Consider the following 27,096-nt stretch of genomic DNA (forward strand, 5'->3'; position numbering starts at 1 on the left):
AAAACTCAATATACTTGACTTGTTGATGGCATGTTGAAAGTATTATCATCATATTTATTTCACTAGCTAGTACTTTTTGATTGACTTCTAGGTGCATATGAAGTGTACCATATTTTTGTAAAACCTTAATGAGATAGCATTTCATCCCAATCACAATGGCTATTATCCAAAGGAGAGAGAGTAACAAATGTTGGTGAGAATGTGAAGAAAGGGGAACATTTACAAACTGTTGACAGGAATGGTGGATTAGTGCTACCACTGTGGAAAATGGTATGGAGATTTCTTAAAAAAAAAAACAAAAAGCAAAAAAAAAAAAAAAAAAAAAAAAACTAGAAGTAGACTTACAATTGGATCCAGCAATCCCACTACTGGGTTTATACCCAAAAGAAATGAACGTGTTGTATAAGAGATATCTGCACCACCATGTTAGTAGCTGGATTGTTCACAATAGTCAAAAGTGTCCATCATCAGATAAATGGATAAAGAAAATATTATTCAGCTATTAAAAAACGAATGAAATTCTACCATTTGCATCAAAACAGATGCAACTGGAAGACATCATGTTGAGTGAAATAAGCCAGAGAAAAACATATATACCAATAGTTATGAATGTTAAACTACTATGTTTTTTTTTTTTGAGATTTATTTATTTGAAAGGCCAAGTTACAGAGAGAGAGGGATGAGAAAGATCTTCCATTTAAGGTTGACCTGCCAAATGGTCACAATGCTCAGGGCTGCATCAGGCTGAAGCCAGAAACCTGGAGCTTCTTATGGGTCTCCCACATGGGTGGCAGGGGCCCAAGCACTTGGGTCATCTTCTGCTGCTTCCCAGGCACGTTAGCAGGGAAGTGGATTAGAAGTAGAGCAGCCAAGACACAAACTGGTTCCCATATGGAATGCCAGCAAAACAAGTGGCAGCTTAATCCACTAAGCTACAATGCCAGCTTCTAAACTACGATAGCTTTAATGATCTGTGATTATTATTATTATTATTTTTTTGGACAGGCAGAGTGGATAGTGAGAGGGAGAGACAGAAGGCCGGCGCCGTGGCTTAACAGGCTAATCCTCCACCTTGCAGCACCGGCACACCGGGTTCTAGTCCCGGTTGGGGCGCCGGATTCTATCCCAGTTGCCCCTCTTCCAGGCCAGCTCACTGCCCGGGAAGGCAGTGGAGGATGGCCCAAATGCTTGGGCCCTGCACCTGCATGGGAGACCAGGAGGAGGCACCTGGATCCTGTTTTCAGATTGGTGCAGCGCGATAGCCGTAGCGGCCATTTGGGGGGTGAACCAACGGAAAAGGAAGACCTTTCTCTGTCTCTCTCTCTCTCATTGTCCACTCTGCCTGTCAAAAAAAAATAACATTAACATGAAAAAATAAACACTCAGAAAAAATAAACATATTTTAATCAAAAATATAATAATAATAAAATATATGCTTATTGGAATATTTTTAAAATAACTAATGTTTATTAATGGATTAAGTTACCCATTTACCATCATTTTTTATATTTATCTTAACCCTTTTACCTATTGGAATACCTTAGCATTAAGTTCTTAGGTCTCAAAGGGGAAAAATGAGGAGAAGGGCTTAGGGGGATGTTTGGTCAAATTTCTCTGGGAATTGCTGGATTAAAAATATTAAGTATGTTTTTCTCCTTGCAGCCTCTTATATGGTAATGTATATTATAGGCACTAGATTGGGGGCTACAGCATGGAACTTCATTCATATTTGTTTTATTCTACTACCCATTAGGTTGTTTACAGTTTTTCCTTCAAGGAAAACATGTTGATCCTTGCTGGAAAATAAAGCTGTCTTGTTAAACAATTTGAAAGACAGTATAGTAGCAAAATAGCAAAGTTTTATGTAGGATTTTTTTCCCCATAGATGCAATGTATTAAAGAGCTGGTAATGGATGAAGACAATGATGGATGTACTCCTCTACATTATGCTTGCAGACAGGGAGTCCCTGTCTCTGTAAATAACCTACTTGGCTTTAATGTGTCCATTCATTCCAAGAGCAAAGATAAGAAATCACCCCTGCACTTTGCAGCCAGGTAAGAGTTAGTCTTTGCAACATAGATGCATGTCTTCTTTCTGTTGAATATTTACTTTGAAAATAAGAAATCTAATTATTTTTCAAGTTATGGACGTATCAACACCTGTCAGAGGCTCCTCCGAGACATAAGTGATACGAGGCTTTTGAATGAAGGTGACCTTCATGGGATGACTCCTCTACACCTGGCAGCAAAAAATGGACATGACAAAGTAGTGCAGCTTCTTCTGAAAAAGGGCGCACTGTTTATCAGGTGAGAATGCATGACTGGAGCGTTGTTGACCATTTTGTTGACAATTTTCAGGCTTCATCTTGTATTAAAATTTTGATATGTAATTTTATGTTCTTAATTAAGTTCTTTTATCTATCTTGATTACTCCTCAAAACATACATGACTTCTCACATATTGAAAGGGAATTAAATATTATTCCCAACTGACAAATGAAAACATAGGAGTTAATCCTCAAAACATACATGACTTCTCACATAGTGAAAGGGAATTAAATATTATTCCCAACTGACAAATGAAAACATAGGAGTTTATAGAGTTGAAGACCTCGTTCAATGTCACAAAATAGGGGACTTTGCACAGCATGTTTCCAGAACCTGTGAAATACAGTTCCTCATATTTTACCTCATCATGCTGCTATCTTCTTGTGCAGACACAAAACTGGGGTGTACAAGATCATTCAAGTTCAAAGATACCACTTTTCATTCAATCTGATAAAGAAAAGCGATATTTTTCCATTAATAGGAGACATTAAAAATTCCTGAACTTCATTATCTGGAGGGTCCTCAGAAAGTTCATGGAATATGTATATTATGAAAAGAATGCATAGATTTCAAAAATTTTGCATGAAAATAAACTTACTTTTAATTTCATTTTTCCACAAACTTTTTCAACTCTCCTCATATTTAGAGGAAATTTAACTCAAGGAACAGAACCAAGTCAAAAATATGTAAGCATTTTAACATGTGGCATAATTAAATCACATCATTATGAAAAGCAAAAGAAATCTGGAAGTATTTTATGAAGTTATATTGAGGTTTATTCTAATTTCACTGAGGTGATACAGCTAACATTGAAAAGGACCTTTTTTCAAGTAGAGTAGACTGATAGCAGCAAGTTAGTGAGGTAGCTGTGAACTAATGATCTGTCCAGTTCCTTCAGGCTTCTACAGGAACACCATGCAGCAGGACTATGAGAGGGACCCAGTGGATCCAGGTCAGTTGTTGCTTAATCACATCACAAGTGATCTAGCAACCTAAAACAACCTAAAACAGATGCTCACTTAACAACCTAAACAGATGCTCACTGGCAAAGAAATTGCATTGTGTCAGAATTCTTTTTCTATGTCTAACTTGGAAAAGTATTTTTGTTATGACAAGCTCTCATTGTGTTAGCATCTTGAGTTTCTGTGAGAAGGCATAAACATTTCTCAAAGAGAATGAAAGCCTAGTTAGCTTCTTTGAGAGAACAAGAAGAAAACTTTTTCAGACATGACCTTTTTGAAGAGTAAGTTACATTAATCCAAACATAACCATGCACTATACTATTGTGATTAGTAACACTACAGGTTGAATATACTTTTTCCAAAAGTGTTTCATGTTTCACAGTTTTATGGATTTTTCAATATTCACATAGATTTAACTACTCAAAAGCTTGTGGATTTCAGAAAATTTCAGATGTCAGATTTTTAGGTAGGAATGCACAACTTGCATTAACAATAACTATTTACTGTGAAGCCTAATAGCATCATCATAATTTTTTTGGCAAAGTTGTCAATAAAAGAGTAAAATAAGCTTTAAAATATAAAATAGTTTTGATAAAAATGTATGTTGCATAAATTTGCTAACTAGTTTCCTCCATGTGGAAGTGTTTGGAAAGTTGTTTATATCATGGTATATTTTAATTCACTAATAAAATATATATGTATATCATATTACAGCTAAATAATTTAAGACAATTGAGCTTGAAGTTAGCTCATTTATTATAAATATAGAAGGAATCTTTAGTTGCCATATCACAATTACAGGTTTTTCTTTCTTCAGTCATCAGACCCACTTGCAATGAGCCAGTGGGGGGTGTTCCTTCCCACATTTCTTCTGTAAAGCATCTATCTTTTCTTAACTCTTTAACAGTGACCACAATGGCTGGACTGCCTTGCATCATGCTTCCTTGGGTGGATACACTCAGACCATGAAGGTCATTCTTGATACTAATTTGAAGTGCACAGATCGGCTAGATGAAGAAGGGGTATGTACTGTATGCTTCAGACCCCCCTAAAAATCTCTGTGAGGCAAAAATTTCCAAAATTGCAGGAGTGCCTTCTTCTTAGCCATGCTCCTCATTTCCTTGCCCTACTCCCAGACATTTTTGGGGTTTTTAATCATGCAGCCTCTAGGAGGGAGGAAGAATGAAACAGGAAGAACTGGGTGCATGTGGAGGACACCACTCCAGTCTCACAGGGGCCTGCCCAGGGGCACTGTGGTTCCATGAGAAAGTTTTCACCTCTCCCTGGTGAGCGCAGAAAAGGAAGAGGACAGGGATGAGCGTTCACAGCCCTCAGCACATTATTTTGAAGTGTGTTGGTCTGAGGGGCTGTCCTTTCTTGTGCTATTACGGCCTTCCTCCTTGTTTGAAGGAGGGATGTACATTTGCCCATAAAATGATAGAGAGAAGCTTGCTGTTGCTTTCTGTTAAAAAAAAAGTATTTTTATGGCAAAATGAAAAAATTGGCAACTTTAGAACAGTTTCTCTTCTTTAAAAAAAACTATGAGCTCGTGAAAAATCTTAAAGATGGGAACCACTGCTCGCAGGAGTGTTTTTTTTCTGTTTGCTACAACACCGTTATCTGGAACTTTGTCCTTGTGGAATCAACTTCCTGCAAAATTTACACCTACACACAGAGACTTGCTATCCCCACCATATTTGAACCTTAAGCTCATTGCTTTGGAACTTGCGTCTGAACATCAGTTTTAAATTTTATACATTTTTGGACTTAATAGTTAGCTATGTTATAATGTCTTTTAAGCAGTTCATCCATGAAACAAGGCAGGCAAATGACCAAAGGCCTATTAACCATTGCCCCTACATCTTCTGTATTTTGCTTCCTGTAAAAGAATACTGCGCTTCACTTTGCTGCGAGGGAGGGCCATGCCAAAGCTGTGGCGCTGCTTCTGAGCTACGATGCCAACATCGTCCTGAACAAGCAGCAGGCCTCCTTTCTGCACGTGGCACTTCACAATAAGAGGAAGGAGGTGGTTCTCACAGCCATCAGGAACAAAAGGTACACTGCCTTCCCATTCACTGTCATTTAGTTATCCTCTAATGTTAGCAGTGATTCACAGCCTGAGAGGAACAAGAAAGAGAAGAACAAGTAGCCTTAATTCAATGTGTTTAAATGTCAGTTGGTTACAAAAAATTTTAATGGACTTTTTGAGTGACAACAGGTATGTTACTTCACCTCTGCCACCTTCAGTTTTCAGAAAGAGGTAAATTGAATTCAAAGATAAGTTTATTTGGTTTCAGAAACTTATTGAAGTTCATGTATATAAGAGGTCTTGAAAAAGCTCAAGGAAATGAGTATTATGAGAACACTGCATGTATTTCAAATTTTTTGCACCAAAATGAACTTATGTTTCAATTCTATTTTTTCCATGAATATTTTGAAGTACCCCCAGTAGTATCTGGCACTGAGATGATTGTTGAGCAAACTCTTCCCTCCTTTCCTGAACTTGCCCTACACACCCTTGCCAACAGAAGGCTCACAAACAGATGATGCTGAGAATATTCTGTAAGGCAAATCCATGTTGTTAGCAGGACCACGTAATGCAATTTCCCTTAGCACATGATCTTTTTGCAGGGTAGGTATTTCAACTATACTCCAAAAGGCTTTAATGATGGAGAAAGAGGGTTATTTTTTCAATTTCATACATGTAAACTTTTTTATACAATCACAGACAAATATGCACAAGGTCCCAGGGCCACCCAGTACTGGATACAGAGGTGAACAATCTCATACTCCAGGCAGATCAAGACTGAGTTCCTTACCATGGGCACTCTCAAGAAACTCATTACTTTGAAAAATGACTTGTTGAAAGTGTGTAACCAGAAGTTTTCTTCTGACAATGTAGATATTCTAGATGGATTTTACTGATAATGTTAAGAGAATTTGTCTGGTTTGTGATTAGAACCAAAGTGCAATCATTAGGTAAGATCTCGGATAAAAGGAATTCTTCTTTGCTTTCTGTTATACATTTAGTTCTTCTTTGTTATTGTAATCATCTTCTTATCTCATCCAACTGGGATAAACTCTGTAATATTTTGGCAGGATCTATGCTTATTAAAGTTATTTATTTTGTAGTTTAATTCAATCATACTGTATTCATGAAATAACTATTAAATATGGGCCCAATGGTGTGTGTGTGTGTGTGTGTGTGTGAGAGAGAGAGAGAGAGAGAGAGAGAGAGAGAGAGAGAAAGAGAATATGTGGGTATCTCTACCCAACATGATCAGTTTTTTTTTTTTTTTTTTGACAGGCAGAATGGATAGTGAGAGAGAGAGAGACAGAGAGAAAGGTCTTCCTTTTGCCGTTGGTTCACCCTCCAATGGCCTCTGCGGCTGGCGCATCTCACTGATCCAAAGCCAGGAGCCAGGTGCTTCTCCTGGTCTCCCATGCAGGTGCAGGGCCCAAGAACTTGGGCCATCCTCCACTGCCTTCCCGGGCCATAGCAGAGAGCTGGCCTGGAAGAGGGGCAACCGGGATAGAATCCGGCGCCCCGACCGGGACTAGAACCCGGTGTGCCGGCGCTGCAAGGCGGAGGATTAGCCTATTAAGTCACGGCGCCAGCCAACATGATCAGTTTTGAAAGCACTCAAAATTTCATGATTGCAGGAGAAAGAGATAATAAAGGTCTAACTTCTTTGGAAGGCGTTCATAGAAAGAGATGGAACAGTAATTATAACAGCCAACATGGATTTTGTCTACATTCCTAATTTTCACTGATGGACATAGAACCTGTTAATGTGTTCATCTTTTTTTTTTTTTGATAGGCAGAGTGGACAGTGAGAGAGAGAGAGAGACAGAGAGAAAAGTCTTCCTTTTGCCATTGGTTCACCCTCCAATGGCCGCCGTGGCTGGCGCGCTGCAGCCGGCGCATCGCGCTGATCCAAAGCCAGGAGCCAGGTACTTCTCCTGGTCTCCCATGTGGGTGCAGGGCCCAAGGACTTGGGCCATCCTCCACTGCACTCCCAGACCATAGCAGAGAGCTGGACTGGAAGAGGGGCAACGGGGACAGAATCTGGCGCCCTGACCAGGACTAGAACCCGGTGTGCCAGCGAGGCAGGCGGAGGATTAGCCTATTGAGCCGTGGCGGTGGCTCATCTTTTTTTAAAAGATTTATTTATTTATTTTGAAAGTCAGAGTTACGAAGAGAAAGGAGAAGCAGAGAGAGAGAGAGAGAGAGAGAGAGAGAGAGAGGGAGGTCTTCCATCCACTGGTTCACTCCCCAATTGTCTGCAATGGCTGGAGCTGTGCCTATCTGAAACAGGAGCCAGGAGCCTCCTCCAGGTCTCACACAGGTGCAGGGACCCAAGGTCTTGGACCATCATCCACTGCTTTCTCAGGCCATAGCAGAGAGCTGGATCGGAAGAGTAGCAGCCGGGACTCAAACTGGTGCCCACGTGGGATGCCGGCACTGCAGGTGGTGGCTTTACCCGCTGGCACCAATGTATTCATCTTGATTCACATATTTCTTCCATTACAACCAATATGGGAGCTTTACATTTCATGAATAAACTCAAATTTCAGTTTTTCCTAAAGATAAAATCTTGCTGAGTTTCAAATGTTGCAGACCAGAAGCATGAAGATTTGTATTTATCTTATTTATTTTTATTTTACAGATGGGATGAATGTTTAAAGGTTTTTAGTCATTATTCTCCAAGCAATAAATGTCCAATCATGGAAATGGTAGAATATCTTCCTGAATGCATGAAAGTAAGCTCTCCAAGACAGAACTACTAACGGCTATATGCTTGGCATTTATTATGATGTGAGGATGTGTCATTATAATTATAATCTAATAATATTGATTTCCATTTGTAAATAAAGTTTCTAGTTTCCATAGTAATAATATTGATTTCCATTTGTAAATAAAGTTTCTAGTTTCCATAGGCTATAAGAGAGGCTAACCCAGAAGTATGTAATGAGTTTCTACTTAGACCAAAGTATCAAGTTACTTATTGTGTAACATAGGAAAATATGGTAAACATTTCTTATTCAAACAGTCCAAGTTTAGAGCAGACACTATAGAATGGTAATTGCTAGCTGAATAAAGCCTCTTAGAGGTGTTTTGTTCTACACACATGTTATTATTTCATCCATTGCTATCATTCAAAACCAGGATGGTTTCCTTAAGGATCTAGATATCTGTCTTTCTATAAAAACGTGATGATGTAGGCCTGCCTTCTTGTAAGGTGGGAAATTGCTGGACAAGCAGCAGCTGCTTCCTTTGAATGGGACATGAGCTCTCCCATTTTACATGTCCCAACCCTCCCTTTTGTATACTCAGCTCCAATGACTAATGTTAGCCATCCTGCATTGACATTCTTGTGTAATTGCTTTCTTTTTGGTAGAGACAGATTTCTTCATGTGTGCTTCTATCCAAACTGAAGATAGAAGCAGGGGCAATAGCTAATGCTTCAAGAACAACGGCAAGCAGTCCATATTATACCTGACATGGTTCATTCATTTATATTAGTCATGTGTCAATGACAGAATCAGTTCTGATAAATACATCATTAACGTCATGATTTCATTGTATACACATGATAGACCGTATTTATATATACTAAGATTGCTACAACATAACCAGGTGATATAATCTTATGGGACCACAATTGTATATCCATCATTGATCAAAAAATCATTATATGGCTCGTGATTGTACATGCCCTGCCTCTGTGGGTTTTTGAACGGATGACTTTCTATGCTAGGTTAAATGCACATACATGACTTGATGCCTGTTAGAAGAAAAACATGTGTACATTGTTGAAAACAAGAGTGTTAAATGTTGTAAATCAAATATCTCCTTGGAAACGTTGAGATTTAAGGACTATGACAGACACAGAATAATCAAGAAAAGCAGAATTATTTCAAATGTCATTCAAAGGGAAAAATATGTTCAAATGTGCGAGGAGGCAGTAAGACATAGTGACAGAGAGGCTAAAAGACAAGATCTGGAACCTAGAGTCCCTGGGATTTAATCCTGGCTTTGCCTCTTGCTATGCTATCTTAGGTAAGTTATTTTATCTCTCTCAGCGTCATTTTCTGTACTCTTTATCTCTGAAACAGTGATGTTGACATGCATCTTGCAAGGCATTAAATCAGATTAAATACATAAAATGTTAAGGATAACAGTTGGCAGATAATATACCTCAAAATTTTTATATTGCTCATGTAGATATTAGTGTTATTAATGTATTATTTTTATTTATTCAAAAAACTCTTAATCTGTGTTAAATGCTAAATGTACATTTTTTCTTTATAACATCAAATGGAAATTAGAGTCAGTTCATTGCATAAATGGCATGTAAATTAACTTTTTAGATGCATGCATCGTATCAAAGAGCACATTGATTTTCAGAATTGAAAAACAATAGACTCTTACTCAGCAATTGCAGTAGTTAGAATATATCCTAATAGATAATCAGATACAGATATTTATATAGAACATTTCATTTAGCATTATTTTTAATGGCAAGAAATACTAGAAATATTCACATATTAAACAGTAAACAACTGAAAATATTACATCAAAATCTTAAGAATTATCTGTTGGGGGATGATGATTGGTTTTCCTTTATACCACTATGTTTTCTATAATGACTTATTTTTGTATTTTGTATTGTGAATTTTTTCAATAAGCTAGGATATTTACATTTAGTCTCACAAAAACACATTTGAATTTCATACATGCTTTTCTGAAAAGTTGCTTTTTATAACTCCCATCCAATTCCCTAAGACAGCTCATCCTTAATTTTGCCTTTGCCAATAAGTACAAAAATTTCAAAATGTAGCATCCAGACCTACCTCTTTGTTTCTGCCTTGCACAACACTACTGGCTGCTACTTGTCTTCATTTACCATGATATCTACTAAGACCCTCTGTAAAGAACCCCGCACTGCCATCTGGGCACCAGAAGTCCTCCTTGAGGACATGCCCTAGAAGGGGCTCTGATGACCTGATAAGGGTTCTTTCCCTGAGTTAGGCATCTAAAGGGTCTTCAACCATTTCTCATTACAACATCTATCACCTCCTTAGTTGTCCACTCCCTCTGGACTCTCCCTGATGCTCCACAAGTGAGGCTCAGAAGCAAACACAGTACCCCAGGCTGGAGCTCTACAGAAGATGGGACCTAACCCATAGAAAGACCATAAAAAGACAGGATGAAATGTTTCAATGAGGGACACTCAGTTGTCACTGTAAGATACTGAGCAAAGAAATCCTGAACAAAGTATATAATCTCTAGAAGCCAAGAAAGACATCAAATACTATGTTAACCAGTGGGCTATATCTCAGCCAATATTAATAAACGCAGTTTCATTCTCAAGCAAATGGTGTTTTTCTGAACCACCTGGTACTTCTTTTTTTTTTTTTAAGATTTATTTATTTATTTATTTATTTGAGAGGTAGAGTGTCAGACAGTGAAAGGGAGAGACAGAGAGAAAGGTCTTCTGTCCGTTGGTTCACTCCCCAATGGCCACAATGGCTGGAGCTGCGCCAATCCGAAGCCAGGAGCCAGGTGCTTCTTCCTGGTCTCCCATGCGGGTGCAGTGGCCCAAGGACTTGGGCCATCTTCCACTGTGTTCCCAGGCCACAGCAGAGAGCTGAATTGGAAGAGGAGCAGTCAGGATTAGAACCAGCACCCATATGAGATGCCGGCACTGCAGGCAGAAGATTAACCTACTGCGCCAAGGCGCTGGATCCCCACCTGGTATTTCTGATGCATACAGATGTGTTTGTAATACAATTATCTTTTAGCCTTTGTTACTGAAAAACATGGATTATAATTTATCCTTGAGGTACAAAACAAAACAGGAATTATTTTGTGTATTATTTTAGAAATATGACAATTCTTTCTCATATGTGGTTTGCTGACTTAATAACAGCTGTTTTTTTTCTCTCTTGAAGGTACTGTTAGATTTCTGCATAGTGCCTTCCACAGGAGACAAATCCTGCCGAGATTACCATGTAAGTTTATTTTATCATGAAAGTTTGAAGTGTATTTTATTACAATTTTTTGAAGAATATTAAAATTGTGTCACTATAATTTTACAATCTATTGTAGAAGGTATAGCTTTCATTTGTCATATTGTATTATATACCTGCGAGATTACCCCCTTACTTCCTGTGTTTTCCTCTGAAATTTTATTTAGTGTTGTCTTAGTTCTTATGTTTTCTTTTCTTTTTTTTTTTTTCTAGGCAGAGTTAGACAGTGAGAGAGAGACAGAGAAAAAGGTCTTCCTTCCATTGGTTTACCCCTCAAATGGCCTGTACAGCTGGCGCACTGCGGCCAGCTCACCCCCCGCTGATCTGAAGTCAGGAGCCAGGTGCTTCTCTGGGTCTCCCATGCGGATGCAGGGACCCAAGCACTTGGGCCATCCTCCACTGCCCTCCCAGGCCACAGCAGAGAGCTGGACTGGAAGAGGAGCAACCAGGACTAGTACCCGGAGCCCCAACAGGGAATAGAACCTGGGGTGCTGATGCCGCAGGCAGAGGATTAGCCAAGTGAGCCACGGCGCTGGCCAGCTTTTATGTTTTCATGGGTAGTTAAGCATGAAGAATGGAAATCTAAAAGGTCTAAATAATCTTTTTGGAATGCCTCTTTTTCCAGGACTATGAGTTATGAAGTAATCAAATAACACCATCCAGGATATTTATTTTCTGTTGTAGGTTTGCATAACTGATTTGCCACAAACTGCTTGCATCTTATACTAGACTAACTATAAATTTAAAAATTTTCTGTTTTCTACAGATCGAGTATAATTTTAAGTATCTTCGGTGTCCATTATCATTCACTAAAAAATATGCACCTGTACAGGATGTTACATATGAACCTCTTCCTATCCTAAATGTAAGTCCAGTGTTTTCTTCATCCAGAGTTTCTACTCAGGTTCTAAAATGTTTTGATACAAAGGCCCACTCTTGTTGACGCGAGAAGGAGCCTGGCAAGAATTCCAGTCTTATAGTCCGTATCTATGTCTGCCAGAGTGACAGCAAAGCAATCACTTTCCACCATTGCTGTAATTGTGTCCTCTTAAAGGTCAACACTTCTGTCTACGTGGTCATGTGAAACCTGCTTTAATCCAGATTGGAATCAACCAGGGGAAGCACAATCAGTGCTTGCTCTCCGCCTCTATCCACCTATACTTTCAAGAGTTTTCTTCGGTGCAAATCACAGGAAAATGTACAGGGTGTCATTTTACAGCTGCAGTTCTAAGGCTGATCTTTTAGGGACTCTCAGATACTTCCAGAGAAATGTATTATATAGGAAGCAGGCTCTAAACAGCATGGATTTTGATTTCCCAGGAGATTTGCCCAAACCAGCTCTTATTCCAAAGAATACTTTTACATTTACAGCTAATGAAGCAATGAAGTTCATGCATATGATCCACTACAGTCTTAACCAAGGGTCTCAAAGCCAAATGACTGCAGAGAAAACAAGTACAGATGAATAACATAGGTACCTAATTAAATGGACAGTGGCTGTTAATTTCAAAAATAATTGTTGCCATGTGGCAATAGCAACTGAAGGTTGTGTGAATATTTGCAACAAATTAACATCGTGTGCATGGGAAATAATTCATGTTAGAGGATTACAATAGAAAATTTTTATATAGATCTGTGCTATTCAATGTGATCACCACTAGGCAAATGTGACAACTTTAATTGAAATTAAATAAAATTGAGAATTCATTTCTTCAGTTGTACTAGCCACATTTCAAGTGTTCAGTAACCTATTTGGTTCATATTTCCCATACTGGGAAGCACAGATTTAATTTAATTTTAAATGGAAAAAAGTTCACATCTACGTTGAAGTTTAAATGAGGTCTCCAAAACAATAGGTCATGCCTGTGCTTTCATTTTCCAAGAATAGCTAGTCATGTTGCTTTGTGTGTCCAACTGGGCTTACAGCATGTAATAAACATTTGCTATAAGGACTCTTAATTTTCTCAGAATATACATGTATCTCAATTTGCTTTTCAAATAGTTAAGATGGAAATATATTGAAAAAAAGACAATTAACCTAGAATACCATTTGCTAGTGCCACAATAGTATTTCTTAAAACTGAAATCCAGTATTTCTTAAAATAATGTCAGAATTACATTAGTACCTGTTAAAGTGAACACGTCTGAGGCACATCTTAGACCTACTGACTCATAAGTGTTGGAGGTGATCACAGGAATCAAAATTTTCAAAGAAGATTCTCAGAAATTTATATGAATACTAAAATTGGTGCTGGCAAAAACCAACAGAAGATTTTTGAAAATGTGGGTGAGTATTCAGACCAAAAAGGTAGAGGTTATTTGAATACTTTTGGAAAGTACAAACATTTCTGTTGAATTAAGGAAATTAAAACTAAAAATTCCAACTTTTTATATAAAAGATTTCCAGAGAGATGATAGGGAAAAAATTAAATATAATTACTGAGAATTTTCTAGAAATGAAAGATATGACTCATCAGATTAAAAATTTTCCTGTGAGAAAGAGTAGCGATGTCTATCAAGAGAAAGTCTAAATAAACTGTCAAATCTATAATTACATAATGGAATAATGTTCTTGATAAATATTTAATTAACATTAATTCAACATTTTTGCACTGTGCTGTTGGATTTTTTTTAAAAAAGCATATTGAAGACATAAATTGAGTCAAACACATTTACCAAATAGTTATACTTTATCCTACAGTTATATGAGTTTTTGTGCATATATGTTTATGAAAAGATTTTGGAGAATGCACAAATTACTGATGATGATATTCCTGGTGAGACGGAGTGGGGCCATGGCTATGGGGCTTAGGGCAATGAGAGCTATAGTCATATCCCATTATTTTAGTATTTTAGAAGATAGTTTATTTATATATTTATTTTAGTTGTGGTAAGAAAACACAGAATATTAAATTTAATTGTCATAACCATTTTTTTAAGTTCACAGTCGAATATTGTTCAGTATATTCACACAGTTGCTCAAGAGATCTCAAGTTCTCTTTCATCTTCAAAAATGGACACTCACATTCATTAAACATGAATTCTTGTCACCTTTCCCCCGTCCTTTAGTAAGCACCTGTCTGCATTTTGTTACTATGATTTTGACTGCTTATGGGCACTTCATATGAGTGGAGTAATACAGTATCTGTTTCTTTTTTATAAGTTTTTAAAATTTTTTTTGACAGGCAGAGTTAGTGAGAGACAGAGAGACAGAGAGAAAGGTCTTCCTTCCATTGGTTTACCCCACAATGGCTGCTACGGCTGGCGCACTGCGTCAGTTTGAAGCCAGGAGCCAGGTGCTTCCTCCTGGTCTCCCATACGTGTGCAAGGACCAAGCACTTGGGCAATCCTCCACTGCCTTCCTGGGCCACAGCAGAGAGCTGGACTGGAAGAGGAGCAACCTGGACAGAATCAGGCACCCCAACCGGGACTAGAACCTGTGGTGCTGGTGCCACAGGTAGAGGATTAGCCAAGTGAGCCGTAGTGCTGGCCTAAAATTTGATTTAAGTTATAAAATTTTCATATAGTTCATATACACAGATTTAGGAACATAGTAATACTTCCCATGCTACCCTCCCTCCTGCCCACAATCCATTCCTTCTTTTTCCTCCCTGTCCCATATCCACTCTTAATATTTACAAAGATCTACTTTCAGTTTACTTATGGATCATAAAACTAACCCTACACTAAGTAAAAGAGTTCAACAAGTGGTATGAAGAAAATAAAACACGGTTCCTCAACAGAAGAGACAAGGCCTTTAAATAATCATTGACTCTCAAAATGTCCATTTCACTCCAATACATTACATTTTAGGTACACTATTGGTTATCTTGGGTCAGGGAAAACATATGATATCTGCTTTTTTGTGACTGGCTTAGTTCACTAAGTATAATGATTTCCAATTGCATCCATTTTGCTGCAAATGACAGGATTTATTTTTTTTAACAGCTGAGTAATATTCAGTTGTGTATATATACCATAATATTTATCTAGTCAATAGTTGATGGGCATCTGGGTTAATTCCATATCTTAGCTATTGTGAATTAAGCTGCAATGAACATGGAGATAGAGATAACTCTTTAAGAAGCTGATTTCTTTTGGTTTGAGTAAATTTCCAGCAGTGGGATAGCTGGGTCATATCCATATTCAGATTTCTGGGGTATCTACATACTGTCTTCCATGGAGGATGCGCGAGTTTACATTCCTACCAACAGTGGGTTAGGGTACCTTTTTCCCAACATCCTCACCAGCATTTGTTGTTTGTTAATTTCTGTATGAGAGCCATTCTAACTGGAGTGAGGTGAAACCTCATTGTAGGTTTGATTTGCATTTCCCTGATGATAGTGATCCTAAGCATTTTTTCAAGTGTCCATTGGCCATTTGAATTTACTCTTTTGAAAAATACTTGCAAGTCCTTTGCTCATTTCTTAATTGTTTGGATTGTTTTTTATATTGTTGTTGAGTTTCTTAAGCTATTTATAGATTCTGGATATTAACCCTTCATCAGTTGCATAGCTTGCAAATATTTTCTCCTATTCTGTCAGTTGCCTCTTCACTTTCCTGAGTGATTCTTTTGCAGTGCAGAAGCTTCTCAGTCTGGTGTAATCACATTTGTCAACTTTGGTTTTGATTGCCTGTGCCTCTGGGGTCTTTTCCAAGAATTCTTTGCCTATGCCAATGTCTTGCAGAGTTCTCCAGTGTTCTCTAGTAGTTTGATGGTATAGGGTTGTAGATGTAGGTCTTTGATCCATTTTGAGTGGGTTTTTTGTATAAGATGTAAGGTGGTGGTCTGGTGTCATACTTCTGCATGTGGAGATCCAGTTCTCCAGCATTATTTGTTGAAGAGATGGCCCTTTCTCCAGGGATTGATTTTAGCTCTTTTGTCAAAAATATATTGGTTGTAGATGTGTAGATTGGTTTCTGGAGTTTTTAGTCTGTTCCATTGATCTACACATCTGTATTTTATAGTACTAGGCTGCTTTGATTACAACTACCATTGAAATCTGGTATTGTGATGCCTGGTTTTGTTTTTGTTGTATAAGATAGCTTTAGCTATTCAAGGACTCTTGTGTTTCCATATAAATTTCAACATCATTTTTTCTATATTTGAGAAGAATATCCTTGGTATTTTTATTGGGATCACATTCAATCTGTAGATTGCATATGGTATTATGGGCATTTTGATGATATTGATTCTTCCAACCATGAATATGGAAGATTTTTCTATTTTTTCTATGTCTTCTTTTGCTTCTTTACTGTTTTGTAATTTTCATTATATATATATATATATATATATATATATATTTTACATCCTTGGTTAAATCTATTCCACACTACTTAATTTTTTGTAGCTATAGTAAATGGGATTGACCAAAAAAGTTCTTTCTCAGCTATGACATTGTCTATGTATACAAAATCTATTGATTATTGTGTGTTGATTTTATATCCTGCCAATTTATTAAACTCTTTTATGAGTTTCAATAGACTCTCAAGGGAGTCTTTATGATCCCTTTTATATAGAATCATGTCATCTGCAAATGGGGATAATTTGAGTTTCTCCTTTCCAATTTGTATCCTTTTGATCATGTTTTCTTGTCTTATTACTCCAGGACTACATTAAATAGCAGTGGTGATAATGGGCATCTTTGTGTGGTCCTTGATCTTAGGGGGAATGCTTACAGCTTTTCCCCATTCAAAAGGATACTGGCCATGGGTTTGTCATAAATTGCCTTGATTGTGTTTAGGAAGGTTCCTTCTGTACCCAATTTGCTTAAGGTTTTCATCATGAAACAATGTTGTATTTTATCAGATCTTTTCTCTGTATCTATTGACATCACCTTATGATTTTTGTTCTTCATTTTGTTAATGTGATCTATTTCATTGATTTGTGAATACTGGACCATCCCTGCATACCAGGGATAAATCTCACTTGGTCAGGTGAGTGATCTTTCTTATGTGTTGTTGGATTTGATTAGTTAATATTTTGTTGAGGATTTTTGCTTTTATGTTCATCAGGGATATTGGTCTACAGTTTTCTTTCTCTATTATATCTTTTTCTGGTTTAGGAATTAAGGTGATGCAGGTTTCATAGAAGGAGTCTGGGAGGATTCCCTCCCTTCCATCATTTAGAATACCTTGAGAAGAAGTGGAATTAGTTCTTCTTTAAATGTCTGTAACAATTCAGCAGTGAAGCCATCTGGTCCTGGGATTTTCTTTGTTGGGAGGGTCTTTATTACTAATTCAATCTCTGTCCTGGTTATTGGTCTGATTTGGTATTCTGTGTTTTCATGACTCAATATTTGTGGGTTTTATGTGTCCAAAAGAATATATATTTCTTTCTAGGTTTCCAATTGTTGGCATACAGCTCTTTGTAATAATTCTTGATGTTCTATTTATTCCTGTGGTATCTTTTGTTATATTTCCTTTTTCATCTCTGGTGTTATTGACTTGGGTCTTCTCCCTCTTTCTTTGGTTAGTTGGGCTAATGATGTATCAATTTTATTTATTTTTTTTCAAAAAAAACAGCTCTTATTTTCACTGATCTTTTGTATTGTTTTGTTTCAATTTTATTTATTTCTTATATAATTTTCATTATTTCTTTCCTCCTACTAATTTAGTGTTTGGTTTATTGTTTTTCTAGATCTTTTTTTTTATTAAACTTTTATTTAATGAATATAAATTTCCAAAATATAGCTTATGGGTTACAATGGCTTCCCCCCTCCCATAACTTCCCTCCCGCCCGCAACCCTCCCCTTTCCCACTCCCTTTCCCCTTCCATTCATGTAAAGATTCATTTTCAATTCTCTTTGTATACGGAAGATCAGTTTAGTGTATATTAGGTAAAGATTTCAACATTTTGCCCATAAAGCAACATCGAGTGAAAAAACTACCATTGGATTACTAATTATAGCATTAAATAGCAATGTACAGCGCATTAAAGACAGAGATCCTACATAATTTTTTTTCAAATTAATTAATTTTCTATGCCATTTCCATTTTAACACCAGGTTGTTTTTTTTTTTTTCCATTTCCAATTCTCTTTATATACAGTGGATCAATTCAGTATATAATTAGCAAAGACCTCATCAGTCTGCGCCCTCACAGAAACGCAAAGTATAAAAATACTGTTTCAGTACCAGTCATAACATCACTTGGCTTTAGACGACACATTAGGGACAGATCCCACATGGGGTGTAAGTACACAGTGACTCCTGTTGCTGACTTAACAATTTGACACTCCTGTTCATGGTGTCAGTAATCTCCCTAGGCTCTAGTCATGAGTTGCCAGGGCTATGGAAGCCTTTAGAGTTCGCTGACTTTGATCTTATTCCGATAGGGTCATACTCAAAGTGGAGGTTCTCTCCCCCCTTCGGAGAAGGGTACCTCCTTCTTTGACGGCCCCGTTCTTTCCACTGGGATCTCACTCACAGAGATCATTCATTTAGGTCTTTTTTTTTTTCCCATGATATCTTGGCTTTCCATGCCTGCTATACTCTCATGGGCTCTTCAGCCAGATCTGAATGCCTTGAGGGCTGATTCTGAGGCCAGAGTGTTGTTTAGGACATCTGCCATCCTATGAGTCTGCTGTGTATCCCACTTCCCATGTTGGATCTTTCTCTCCCTTTTTGATTCTATCAGTTAGTATTAGCAGATACTTGTCTTGTTTGTGTGATCTCTTTGACTCTTAGACCTATCAGAGCTATCAATTGTGAGCTGAAATTGATCACTTGGACTAGTGCGATGGCATTGGTACATGCCATCTTGATGGAATTGTGTTGGAATCCCCTGGCACATTTCTAACTCCACCATTTGCGGCCAGACCGATTGAGCATGTTCCAAATTGTTCATCTCCTCCCTCTCTTTTTCCACTCTTAGATTTAACAGGGATCACTTTTCAGTTAAAATTTAAACACCTAAGAATAATTGTGTGTTAATTACTGAGTTCAACCAATAGTACTAGAACAACAACAACAACAACAAATACTAAAAAGGATAAAGTATTACATTGTACATCTAAAGTCAGGACAGGAGCTGATCAGTTCATTGTTGCTTATAGTGTCCATTTCACTTAGCAGGTTTCCCCTTTGGTGCTCAGTTGTCACCGATCAGGGAAAACAAATGATATTTTTCTCTTTGGGACTGGCTTAATTCACTCTGCATGATGTTTTCCAGATTGCTCCATCTTGTTGCAAATGACTGGGTTTCGTTGTTTCTTACTGCTGTATAGTATTCTATGGAGTACATGTCCCATAATTTCTTTATCCAGTCTACTGTTGATGGGCATTTGGGTTGGTTCCAGGTCTTAGCTATTGTGAATTGAGCTGCAATAAACATTAATGTGCAGATGGCTTTTTTACTTGCCAAATTAATTTCCTTTGGGTAAATTCCGAGGAGTGGGATGGCTGGGTTGTATGGTAGGGTTATGTTCAGGTTTCTGAGGAATCTCCAGACAGACTTCCATAGTGGCTGAACCAGTTTGCATTCCCACCAACAGTGGGTTAGTGTCCCTTTTTCCCCACATCCTCTCCAGCATCTGTTGTTGGTAGATTTCTGAATGTGAGCCATTCTCACCGGGGTGAGATGGAACCTCATTGTGGTTTTAATTTGCATTTCTCTGATTGCTAGTGATCTTGAACATTTTTTCATGTGTCTGTTGGCCATTTGGATTTCCTCTTTCGAAAAATGTCTATTGAGGTCCTTGGCCCATCTCTTAAGTGGGCTGTTTGTTTTGTTGTTGTGGATTTTCTTGATTTCTTTGTAGATTCTGGTTATCAATCCTTTATCTGTAGTATAGTTTGCGAATATTTTTTCCCATTCTGTTGGTTGCCTCTTCACTTTCCTGACTGTTTCTTTTGAAGTGCAGAAACTTCTCAATTTGATGCAATCCCAAATGTTAATTTTGGTTTTGACTGCCTGTGCTGTTGGAGTATTTTCCAGGAAGTCTTTGCCTGTGCCTATATCTTGCAGGGTTTCTCCAATGCTCTCTAATAATTTGATGGTTTCAGTTCGTAGATTTAAGTTTTTAATCCATGTTGAGTGAATTTTTGTGTAAGGTGATAGGTATGGGTCTTGCTTCAAGCTTCTGCATGTGGAAATCCAATTTTCCCAGCACCATTTATTGAATAGACTGTCCTTATTCCAGGGATTAGATTTGGATCTTTGGTCAAATATAAGTTGGCTGTAGATGTTTGGATTGATTTCTGGTGTTTCTATTCTGTTCCATTGGTCTATCCATCTGTTTCTGTACCAGTACCATGCTGTTTTGATAACAACTGCCCCGTAGTATGTCCTAAAATCAGGTATTGTGATGCCTCCGGCTTTGTTTTTGTTGTACAGGATTGCTTTGGCTATTCGAGGTCTTCTGTGTCTCCATATGAATTTCAGCATCATTTTTTCCAGATCTGAGAAGAAGGTCTTCGGGATCTTGATGGGTATTGCATTGAATGTATAAATTGCTTTTGGGAGAATAGACATTTTGATGATATTGATTCTTCCAATCCATGCGCATGGAAGATTTCTCCATTTTTTGGTATCCTCTTCTATTTCTTTCTGTAAGGTTTTGTAGTTTTCATCGTAGAGATCTTTAATGTCTTTGGTTAAGTTTATTCCAAGGTATTTGATTGTTTTTGTGGCTATTGTGAATGGGATTGATTTTAGAATTTCTTCCTCAGCCGTGGCATTGCCTGTGTATACAAAGGCTGTTGATTTTTGTGCATTGATTTTATATCCTGCTACTTTGCCAAACTCTTCGATGAGTTCCAGCAGTCTCTTAGTAGAGTTCTTTGGGTCCCCTAAATAAAGAATCATATCATCTGCAAAGAGGGATAGTTTGAGTTCGTCCTTCCCAATTTGTATCCCTTTAATTTCTTTTTCTTGCCTAATAGCTCTGGCCAAAACTTCCAGAACTATATTGAATAGCAGTGGTGAGAGAGGGCATCCCTGTCTGGTACCAGATTTCAGTGGAAATGCTTCCAACTTTTCCCCATTCAATAGGATGTTGGCCGTGGGTTTTTCATATATTGCTTTGATTGTATTAAGGAATGTTCCTTCCATACCCAGTTTGCTTAGAGTTTTCATCATGAAAGGGTGTTGTATTTTATCAAATGCTTTCTCTGCGTCTATTGAGAGAATCATATGGTTTTTCTTCTGCAGTCTGTTAATGTAGTGTATTACGTTGATTGTTTTGCGAATGTTGAACGAACCATCCCTGCATACCAGGGATGAATCCCACTTGGTCTGGGTGGATGATCTTTCTGATGTGTTGTTGCATTCTATTGGCCAGAATTTTATTGAGGATTTTTGCATCTATGTTCATCAGGGATATTGGTCTGTAATTCTCTTTCAATGTTGCATCTCTTTCTGGCTTAGGAATTAAGGTGATGGTGGCTTCATAGAAAGAATTTGGGAGGATTCCCTCTTTTTCGATTGCTCTGAATAGTTTGAGAAGAATTGGAGTTAGTTCTTCTCTAAATATCTGGTAGAACTCAGCAGTGAATCCATCTGGCCCTGGGCTTTTCTTTGTTGGGAGGGCCTTTATTACTGTTTCAATTTCTGTGTCAGTTATCGGTCTGTTTAGGTTTTCTATGTCTTCCTGGCTCAATTTAGGGAGGTTGTATGTGTCCAAGAATCTGTCCATTTCTGATAGATTTCCCTGTTTGCTGGCATACAAGTCCTTGTAGTAATTTCTGATGATTCTTTTTATTTCTGTGGCGTCTGTTGTTACGTTTCCCATTTCATCTCTGATCCTATTGATTTGGGTCTTTTCTCTTCTTTTTTTAGTTAGTTGGGCCAATGGGGTGTCAATTTTGTTTATTTTTTCAAAAAACCAGCTCCTCGTTTGGCTGATTTTTTGTAATGTTTTTTTGGATTCAATCCTGTTGATTTCTTCTCTGATTTTAATTATTTCTCTTCTCCTACTGGGTTTGGGTTTGGCTTGCTGCAGATTTTCTAGATCCTTGAGATGACTTGAAAGCTCATCTATTTGGTGCCTTTCCAATTTCTTGATGTAGGCTCCTATTGATATAAACTTTCCTCTTAACACTGCTTTTGTTGTATCCCATAGGTTTTGGTATGTTGTGGTGTTATCCTCATTTACTTCCAGAAAATTTTTGATTTCTCTTTTAATTTCTTCTATGACCCATTGTTCATTCAGGAGCATGTTGTTCAATCTCCATGTGTTTGCACGTGCTCTAGGGATTCCTGAGTTGCCAATTTCCAATTTCATTCCTTTGTGGTCTGAGAAGCTGCATGGTATGATTCTAATTCTTTTGAATTTGCTGAGACTTGCTTTATGGCCTAGTATGTGGTCAATCCTAGAGAGGGTTCCATGTACTGCTGAGAAGAATGTAAAGTCCTTAGATGTAGGATGAAATGTTCTGTAGATATCTGTTAGATCCATTTGGGCTATAGTGTCATTTAAATCTACTGTCTCCTTGTTGATCTTCTGTCCTGTTGATCTGTCTATCTCTGAGAGTGGAGTATTGAAGTCCCCCAGTACTATTGTATTGGGGTCTAATTCTCCCTTTAAGTCCCTTAACAAGTCTTTTAAATAAGCTGGTGCCCTGTAATTAGGTGCATATACATTGATAATCGTTATATCTTCCTGTTGAATGGTTCCCTTAATCATTATATAGTGCCCCTCTTTGTCTCTCCTAACAGTTTTTGTGGTAAAGTTTATGTTGTCTGATATTAAGATGGCTACGCCCGCTCTCTTTTCATTTCTGTTGGCGTGGTATATCTTTTTCCAGCCTTTCACTCTCAGCCTGTATGGATCATTGTTGGATAGATGGGTTTCTTGTAAGCAGCAAAAGGATGGGTTTTGTTCCTTAACCCAATCAGCCAATCGGTGTCTTTTAACTGGACAGTTCAAGCCATTGACATTCAATGTGACTATTGAGAAGGAGTAACTTTGCCCTGCCATTTGCCAAAGATATTTTCTAATATCTGGTTTGAGATTCCTGTGATCTTTTGCTGTGAGTTTTCCTTCCTTTACCTTCTTTCATATTGGTGACCGTTTTTCTGTGTTTCTGTATGTAACACATCTTTAAGCATCTTTTGCAGGGCTGGACGAGTGGCGACAAATTCTTTCAATTTCTGTTTGCTGTGAAAGGTCTTAATTTCACCTTCATTCACAAATGAGAGCTTTGCAGGATATAATATTCTGGGCTGGCAGTTTTTCTCTCTTAGTTCCTGGGCTATGTCTCGCCATTCCCTTCTAGCTTGTAGGGTTTCTGATGAGAAATCAGCTGTAAGTCTAATTGGAGATCCTCTGAGAGTAATCTGGCGTTTCTCTCTTGCACATTTTAGGATCTTTTCTTTGTGTTTCACTGTGGTGAGTTTGATTACGACGTGTCGTGGTGAGGATCTCTTTTGATCATGTTTATTAGGGGTTCTCTGAGCTTCCTGTACTAGGATGTCTTTGTCCTTCTCCAAACTTGGGAAATTTTCTGCTAGTATCTCACTAAAAAGGCCTTCTAATCCTTTCTCCCTTTCCATGCCTTCAGGAACTCCTAGGACCCGAATGTTGGGTTTTTTAATAGTATCCTGTAGATTCCTGACAGTATTTTTTAAATTTCTGATTTCTTCTTCTTTTCTTTGATTTGACTGTTTCCTTTCCTGTTCTCTGTCTTCTAATTCCGATATTCTCTCTTCTGCTTCACCCATTCTGTTTTTAAGGCTCTCTAATGTGTTTGCCATTTGATCTATTGAGTTCTTCATTTCATTGTGGTTTTTTGTCATTATCGCAAATTCCTGTTCCACTAGTTTTTTCATTTCATTTTGATTCCTCCTTAATATTTCATTTTCACGGGAGAGATTTTCTATCTTGTCCATTAAGGATTTCTGTAGTTCAAGAATTTGTTTTTGAGAACTTCTTAATGTTCTTATCACTTTTTTGAAATCTGCTTCCTCTATATCTTCATCTTCATAATCCTGCATTGGCGTGTCTTGTTCACTTGGGAGCGTCATAGTGCCTTCATTGTTTTTGGTACCTCCGCTTCTATGTTTCTTGCTTGGCATGTTAGAGATAATTTGTGGTGTTTTTGTTTTTGTTTTTTTCTCTCGTTATACTATGCCTCTAAGTGAGCTGTCTGCTTTGTTGGAGCCTTAGGGGCTGTGTTGGGTGTGGCCAGAGAGCTATGCTTATTTCTTGAGGTTTAAGGCTGTGTAAAGAGCGACTCTCCCAGATTACTTGCTCCTTGCTGGCTCTCTCTCTCTCTCTCTCTCTCTCTTTTTTTTTCTTTTTTTTGACTCAGTTGGGAGTGGAGTTGAGGGTAGTTGAAATCTGGCCTCTGTGAGTATTCGTTTGATCTACCCCTGGGACCATACACAGAGTTTATGCAGCCCTCAATGTGTTCTCCAGTTTCGCTAAAGATACTGAGTTTGGCTGAGCTTTACATATGTAAAATCGCGGTGCTCTTTGTTTTGCTTGGTGAGTGAAGGGAGAGGCCTCTGTTCCCCCTCCCCCCAATGTCTCGGACTTCTCAGGTCTTTGTCTTACCATCCTCCGTTCCCGCGCTGGCGAGATTCTGTGGCTCTGGCTCCTCTCCCGCTGCTGCTCGGCTCCTCTCGGTTGGTTTTCCACGCGGTGGGTTCCCTGTAAGTCCTCTGTGTCTCATCCACAAGATCCGGAAGCATTTCCTCTGCAGTTTTTTTCTTGAGTCTTTTCCTGAGGCTACAGTAATTCCACTTTTATGAAAGTTTATTTTCCCAAACTAAGGCACACGTCCTCACTATCCGCCATCTTGGCTCCGCCCCCTTTTCTAGATCTTTGAAATGCATTTCTAACTCATTTATTTGGTTCCTTTCCAATTTTTTCATGTAGGCACCAATTGCTATAAACTGCTCTCTTATAGCTTTTGCTATATCCCATAAGGTTTTTTTTTTTTCTTTTTTGACAGGCAGAGTTAGTGAGAGAGAGAGAGAGAGCGAGAGAAAGGTCTTCCTTTTTCCATTGGTTTACCCCCCAAGTGGCCACTGCCACTGCTGGCATGTAGTGGCTTCCTCCTGGTCTCCCATGTGGGGACAGAATCCAGCACCCCAACCAGGACTAGAACCTGGGGTGCCAGTGCCACAGGTGGAGGATTAGCCTAGTGAGTCACAGCGCTGGCCATAAGTTTTGATATGATATATTGTCATCTTTATTTGTTTCCAAAATTTTTTTGATTTCTCTTTAGATTTTTTTCTATGACCCACTGTTCATTCAGGGGCCTAGTGTTGGGTCTCCATGTGTTTGCATATGATCTAAAGATTCTTGAGCTGTTGATTTCCACCTTCATTCTTTTGTGTTCAAAGAAGTTGCATGGTATGATTTTCATTTTTTTAAATTTGCTGATACTTGCTTTATGGCCTAGCATAGGGTCTATCCTAGAGAAAGTTCCATGTACTGATGAGAATATTGTGTACTCTGCAACTGGGGGGTGAAAGGTTCTGTAGATATTAAATAGACTATAATGTTGATTAACTCTGTTGTTTAATGATTTTCTGTCTAGTTGATCTGTCCATTGATGAAATTTGGGTGTTGAAGTCCCCCCTTACTATTGTATTGGAGCCTATGTCTCCCTTTAGATCCATTAATATTTCCTTTAAATAGCCAGTTGCCTTGTAATGGGGTGAACATTACAGTCATATCTTCCTGTTAAATTGATCTTAATCCTAACATAGTGCTCTTTATTTTTTTTAACAGTTTTGTGTTTAAGTCTATTTTTTCTGATATTAGGATGGCTACATCTGTGCTTTTTTGGCTTTCTGTTAGCATGTAATATCTTTTTCTATCCTTTCACTTTCAGTTTCACATCTCACTTTGTTGGTGAGATGTGTTTCATGTAGGCAGCAAATATATGGGTCTTGTTTTTAAATCCATTCAGTCAGTCTGTATCTTTTAACTGGAGAGTTGAGGCTATTTACATTCAAGATGACTATTGATTAGTAATGACTTGACCCTGCCACTCCTCCACAAATATTTCTATTCACTTTGGATTTCTTTTGTATTTTTACTGGGAGATTTTCTGCCCTCACATTTTTCATAATGATGGTTCTTTCTGTGTTTCTGTGTATAACACATCCTTAAGCCTCTTTTGTAAGAATTTACAACTAATAAATTCTTTCAATTCCTGTTTGTTATGGAAGGTCTTTATTTTACCTTCATTCAGAAATAGAAGCCTTGCAGGATACAGTAATCTGGTTTGACAGATTTTTTTCTTTTAAGACTTGGACTATGTCTTGCCATTCTCTCCTAGCCCACAGAATTTCTGATGAGAAATCAGCTGTGAATCTGATAGGATATCCTCTGAAAATAATCTGGCCTATCTCTCATGCACAATTTAGAATCTTTTCTTTGTGTTTTACTGTGGAAAGTTTGACTACAATTGTCATGGTGAAGATCTTTTCTAGTCATGTCTATTAGGAGTTCTATGTGCTTCCTGTACTTGGATGGCCCTTTCTTTCTCCGAATTGGGGAAGTTTTATATAAGTATTTCACTAAAAAGGCCTTCTAATCCATTCTCTATTTTCATATCTTCAGGCACTCCTAAGACCCATATGTTGGGTCATTTGATAATATCTCATATTAATCTTTTGAATTCTATTTCTGATAATTCATCAATCTTTTATTATTTATTTATTTATTGTATTTATTTGACAGGTAGAGTTATAGACAGTGAAAGAGAGAGACAGAGAGAAAGGTCTTTCTTCCATTGGTTCACGCCCCAATGGCTGCTATGGCTGGCGCCGCACCGATCCAAAGCCAGGAGCCAAGTGCTTCCTCCTGGTCT

At 38.0% G+C, this 27,096-nt stretch overlaps 1 protein-coding gene across 1 annotated transcript in view; it reads left to right on the plus strand.

Moving 5' to 3' along the window:
- The window catches only part of TRPA1 (transient receptor potential cation channel subfamily A member 1), an 80,660-nt gene that overhangs the window by 19,218 nt on the left and 34,346 nt on the right, over positions 1-27,096 (plus strand). The window contains exons 11-17 of the mRNA XM_062189547.1: positions 1,886-2,055; positions 2,143-2,307; positions 4,197-4,311; positions 5,178-5,344; positions 7,960-8,053; positions 11,249-11,308; positions 12,093-12,191. Of these exons, the coding sequence (XP_062045531.1) occupies positions 1,886-2,055; positions 2,143-2,307; positions 4,197-4,311; positions 5,178-5,344; positions 7,960-8,053; positions 11,249-11,308; positions 12,093-12,191 (870 nt within the window). The remainder of the gene's footprint in view (positions 1-1,885; positions 2,056-2,142; positions 2,308-4,196; positions 4,312-5,177; positions 5,345-7,959; positions 8,054-11,248; positions 11,309-12,092; positions 12,192-27,096) is intronic.

Source organism: Lepus europaeus, chromosome 4 (assembly GCF_033115175.1).
Source record: "Lepus europaeus isolate LE1 chromosome 4, mLepTim1.pri, whole genome shotgun sequence".
Classification (NCBI taxonomy): Eukaryota; Metazoa; Chordata; class Mammalia; order Lagomorpha; family Leporidae; genus Lepus; species Lepus europaeus.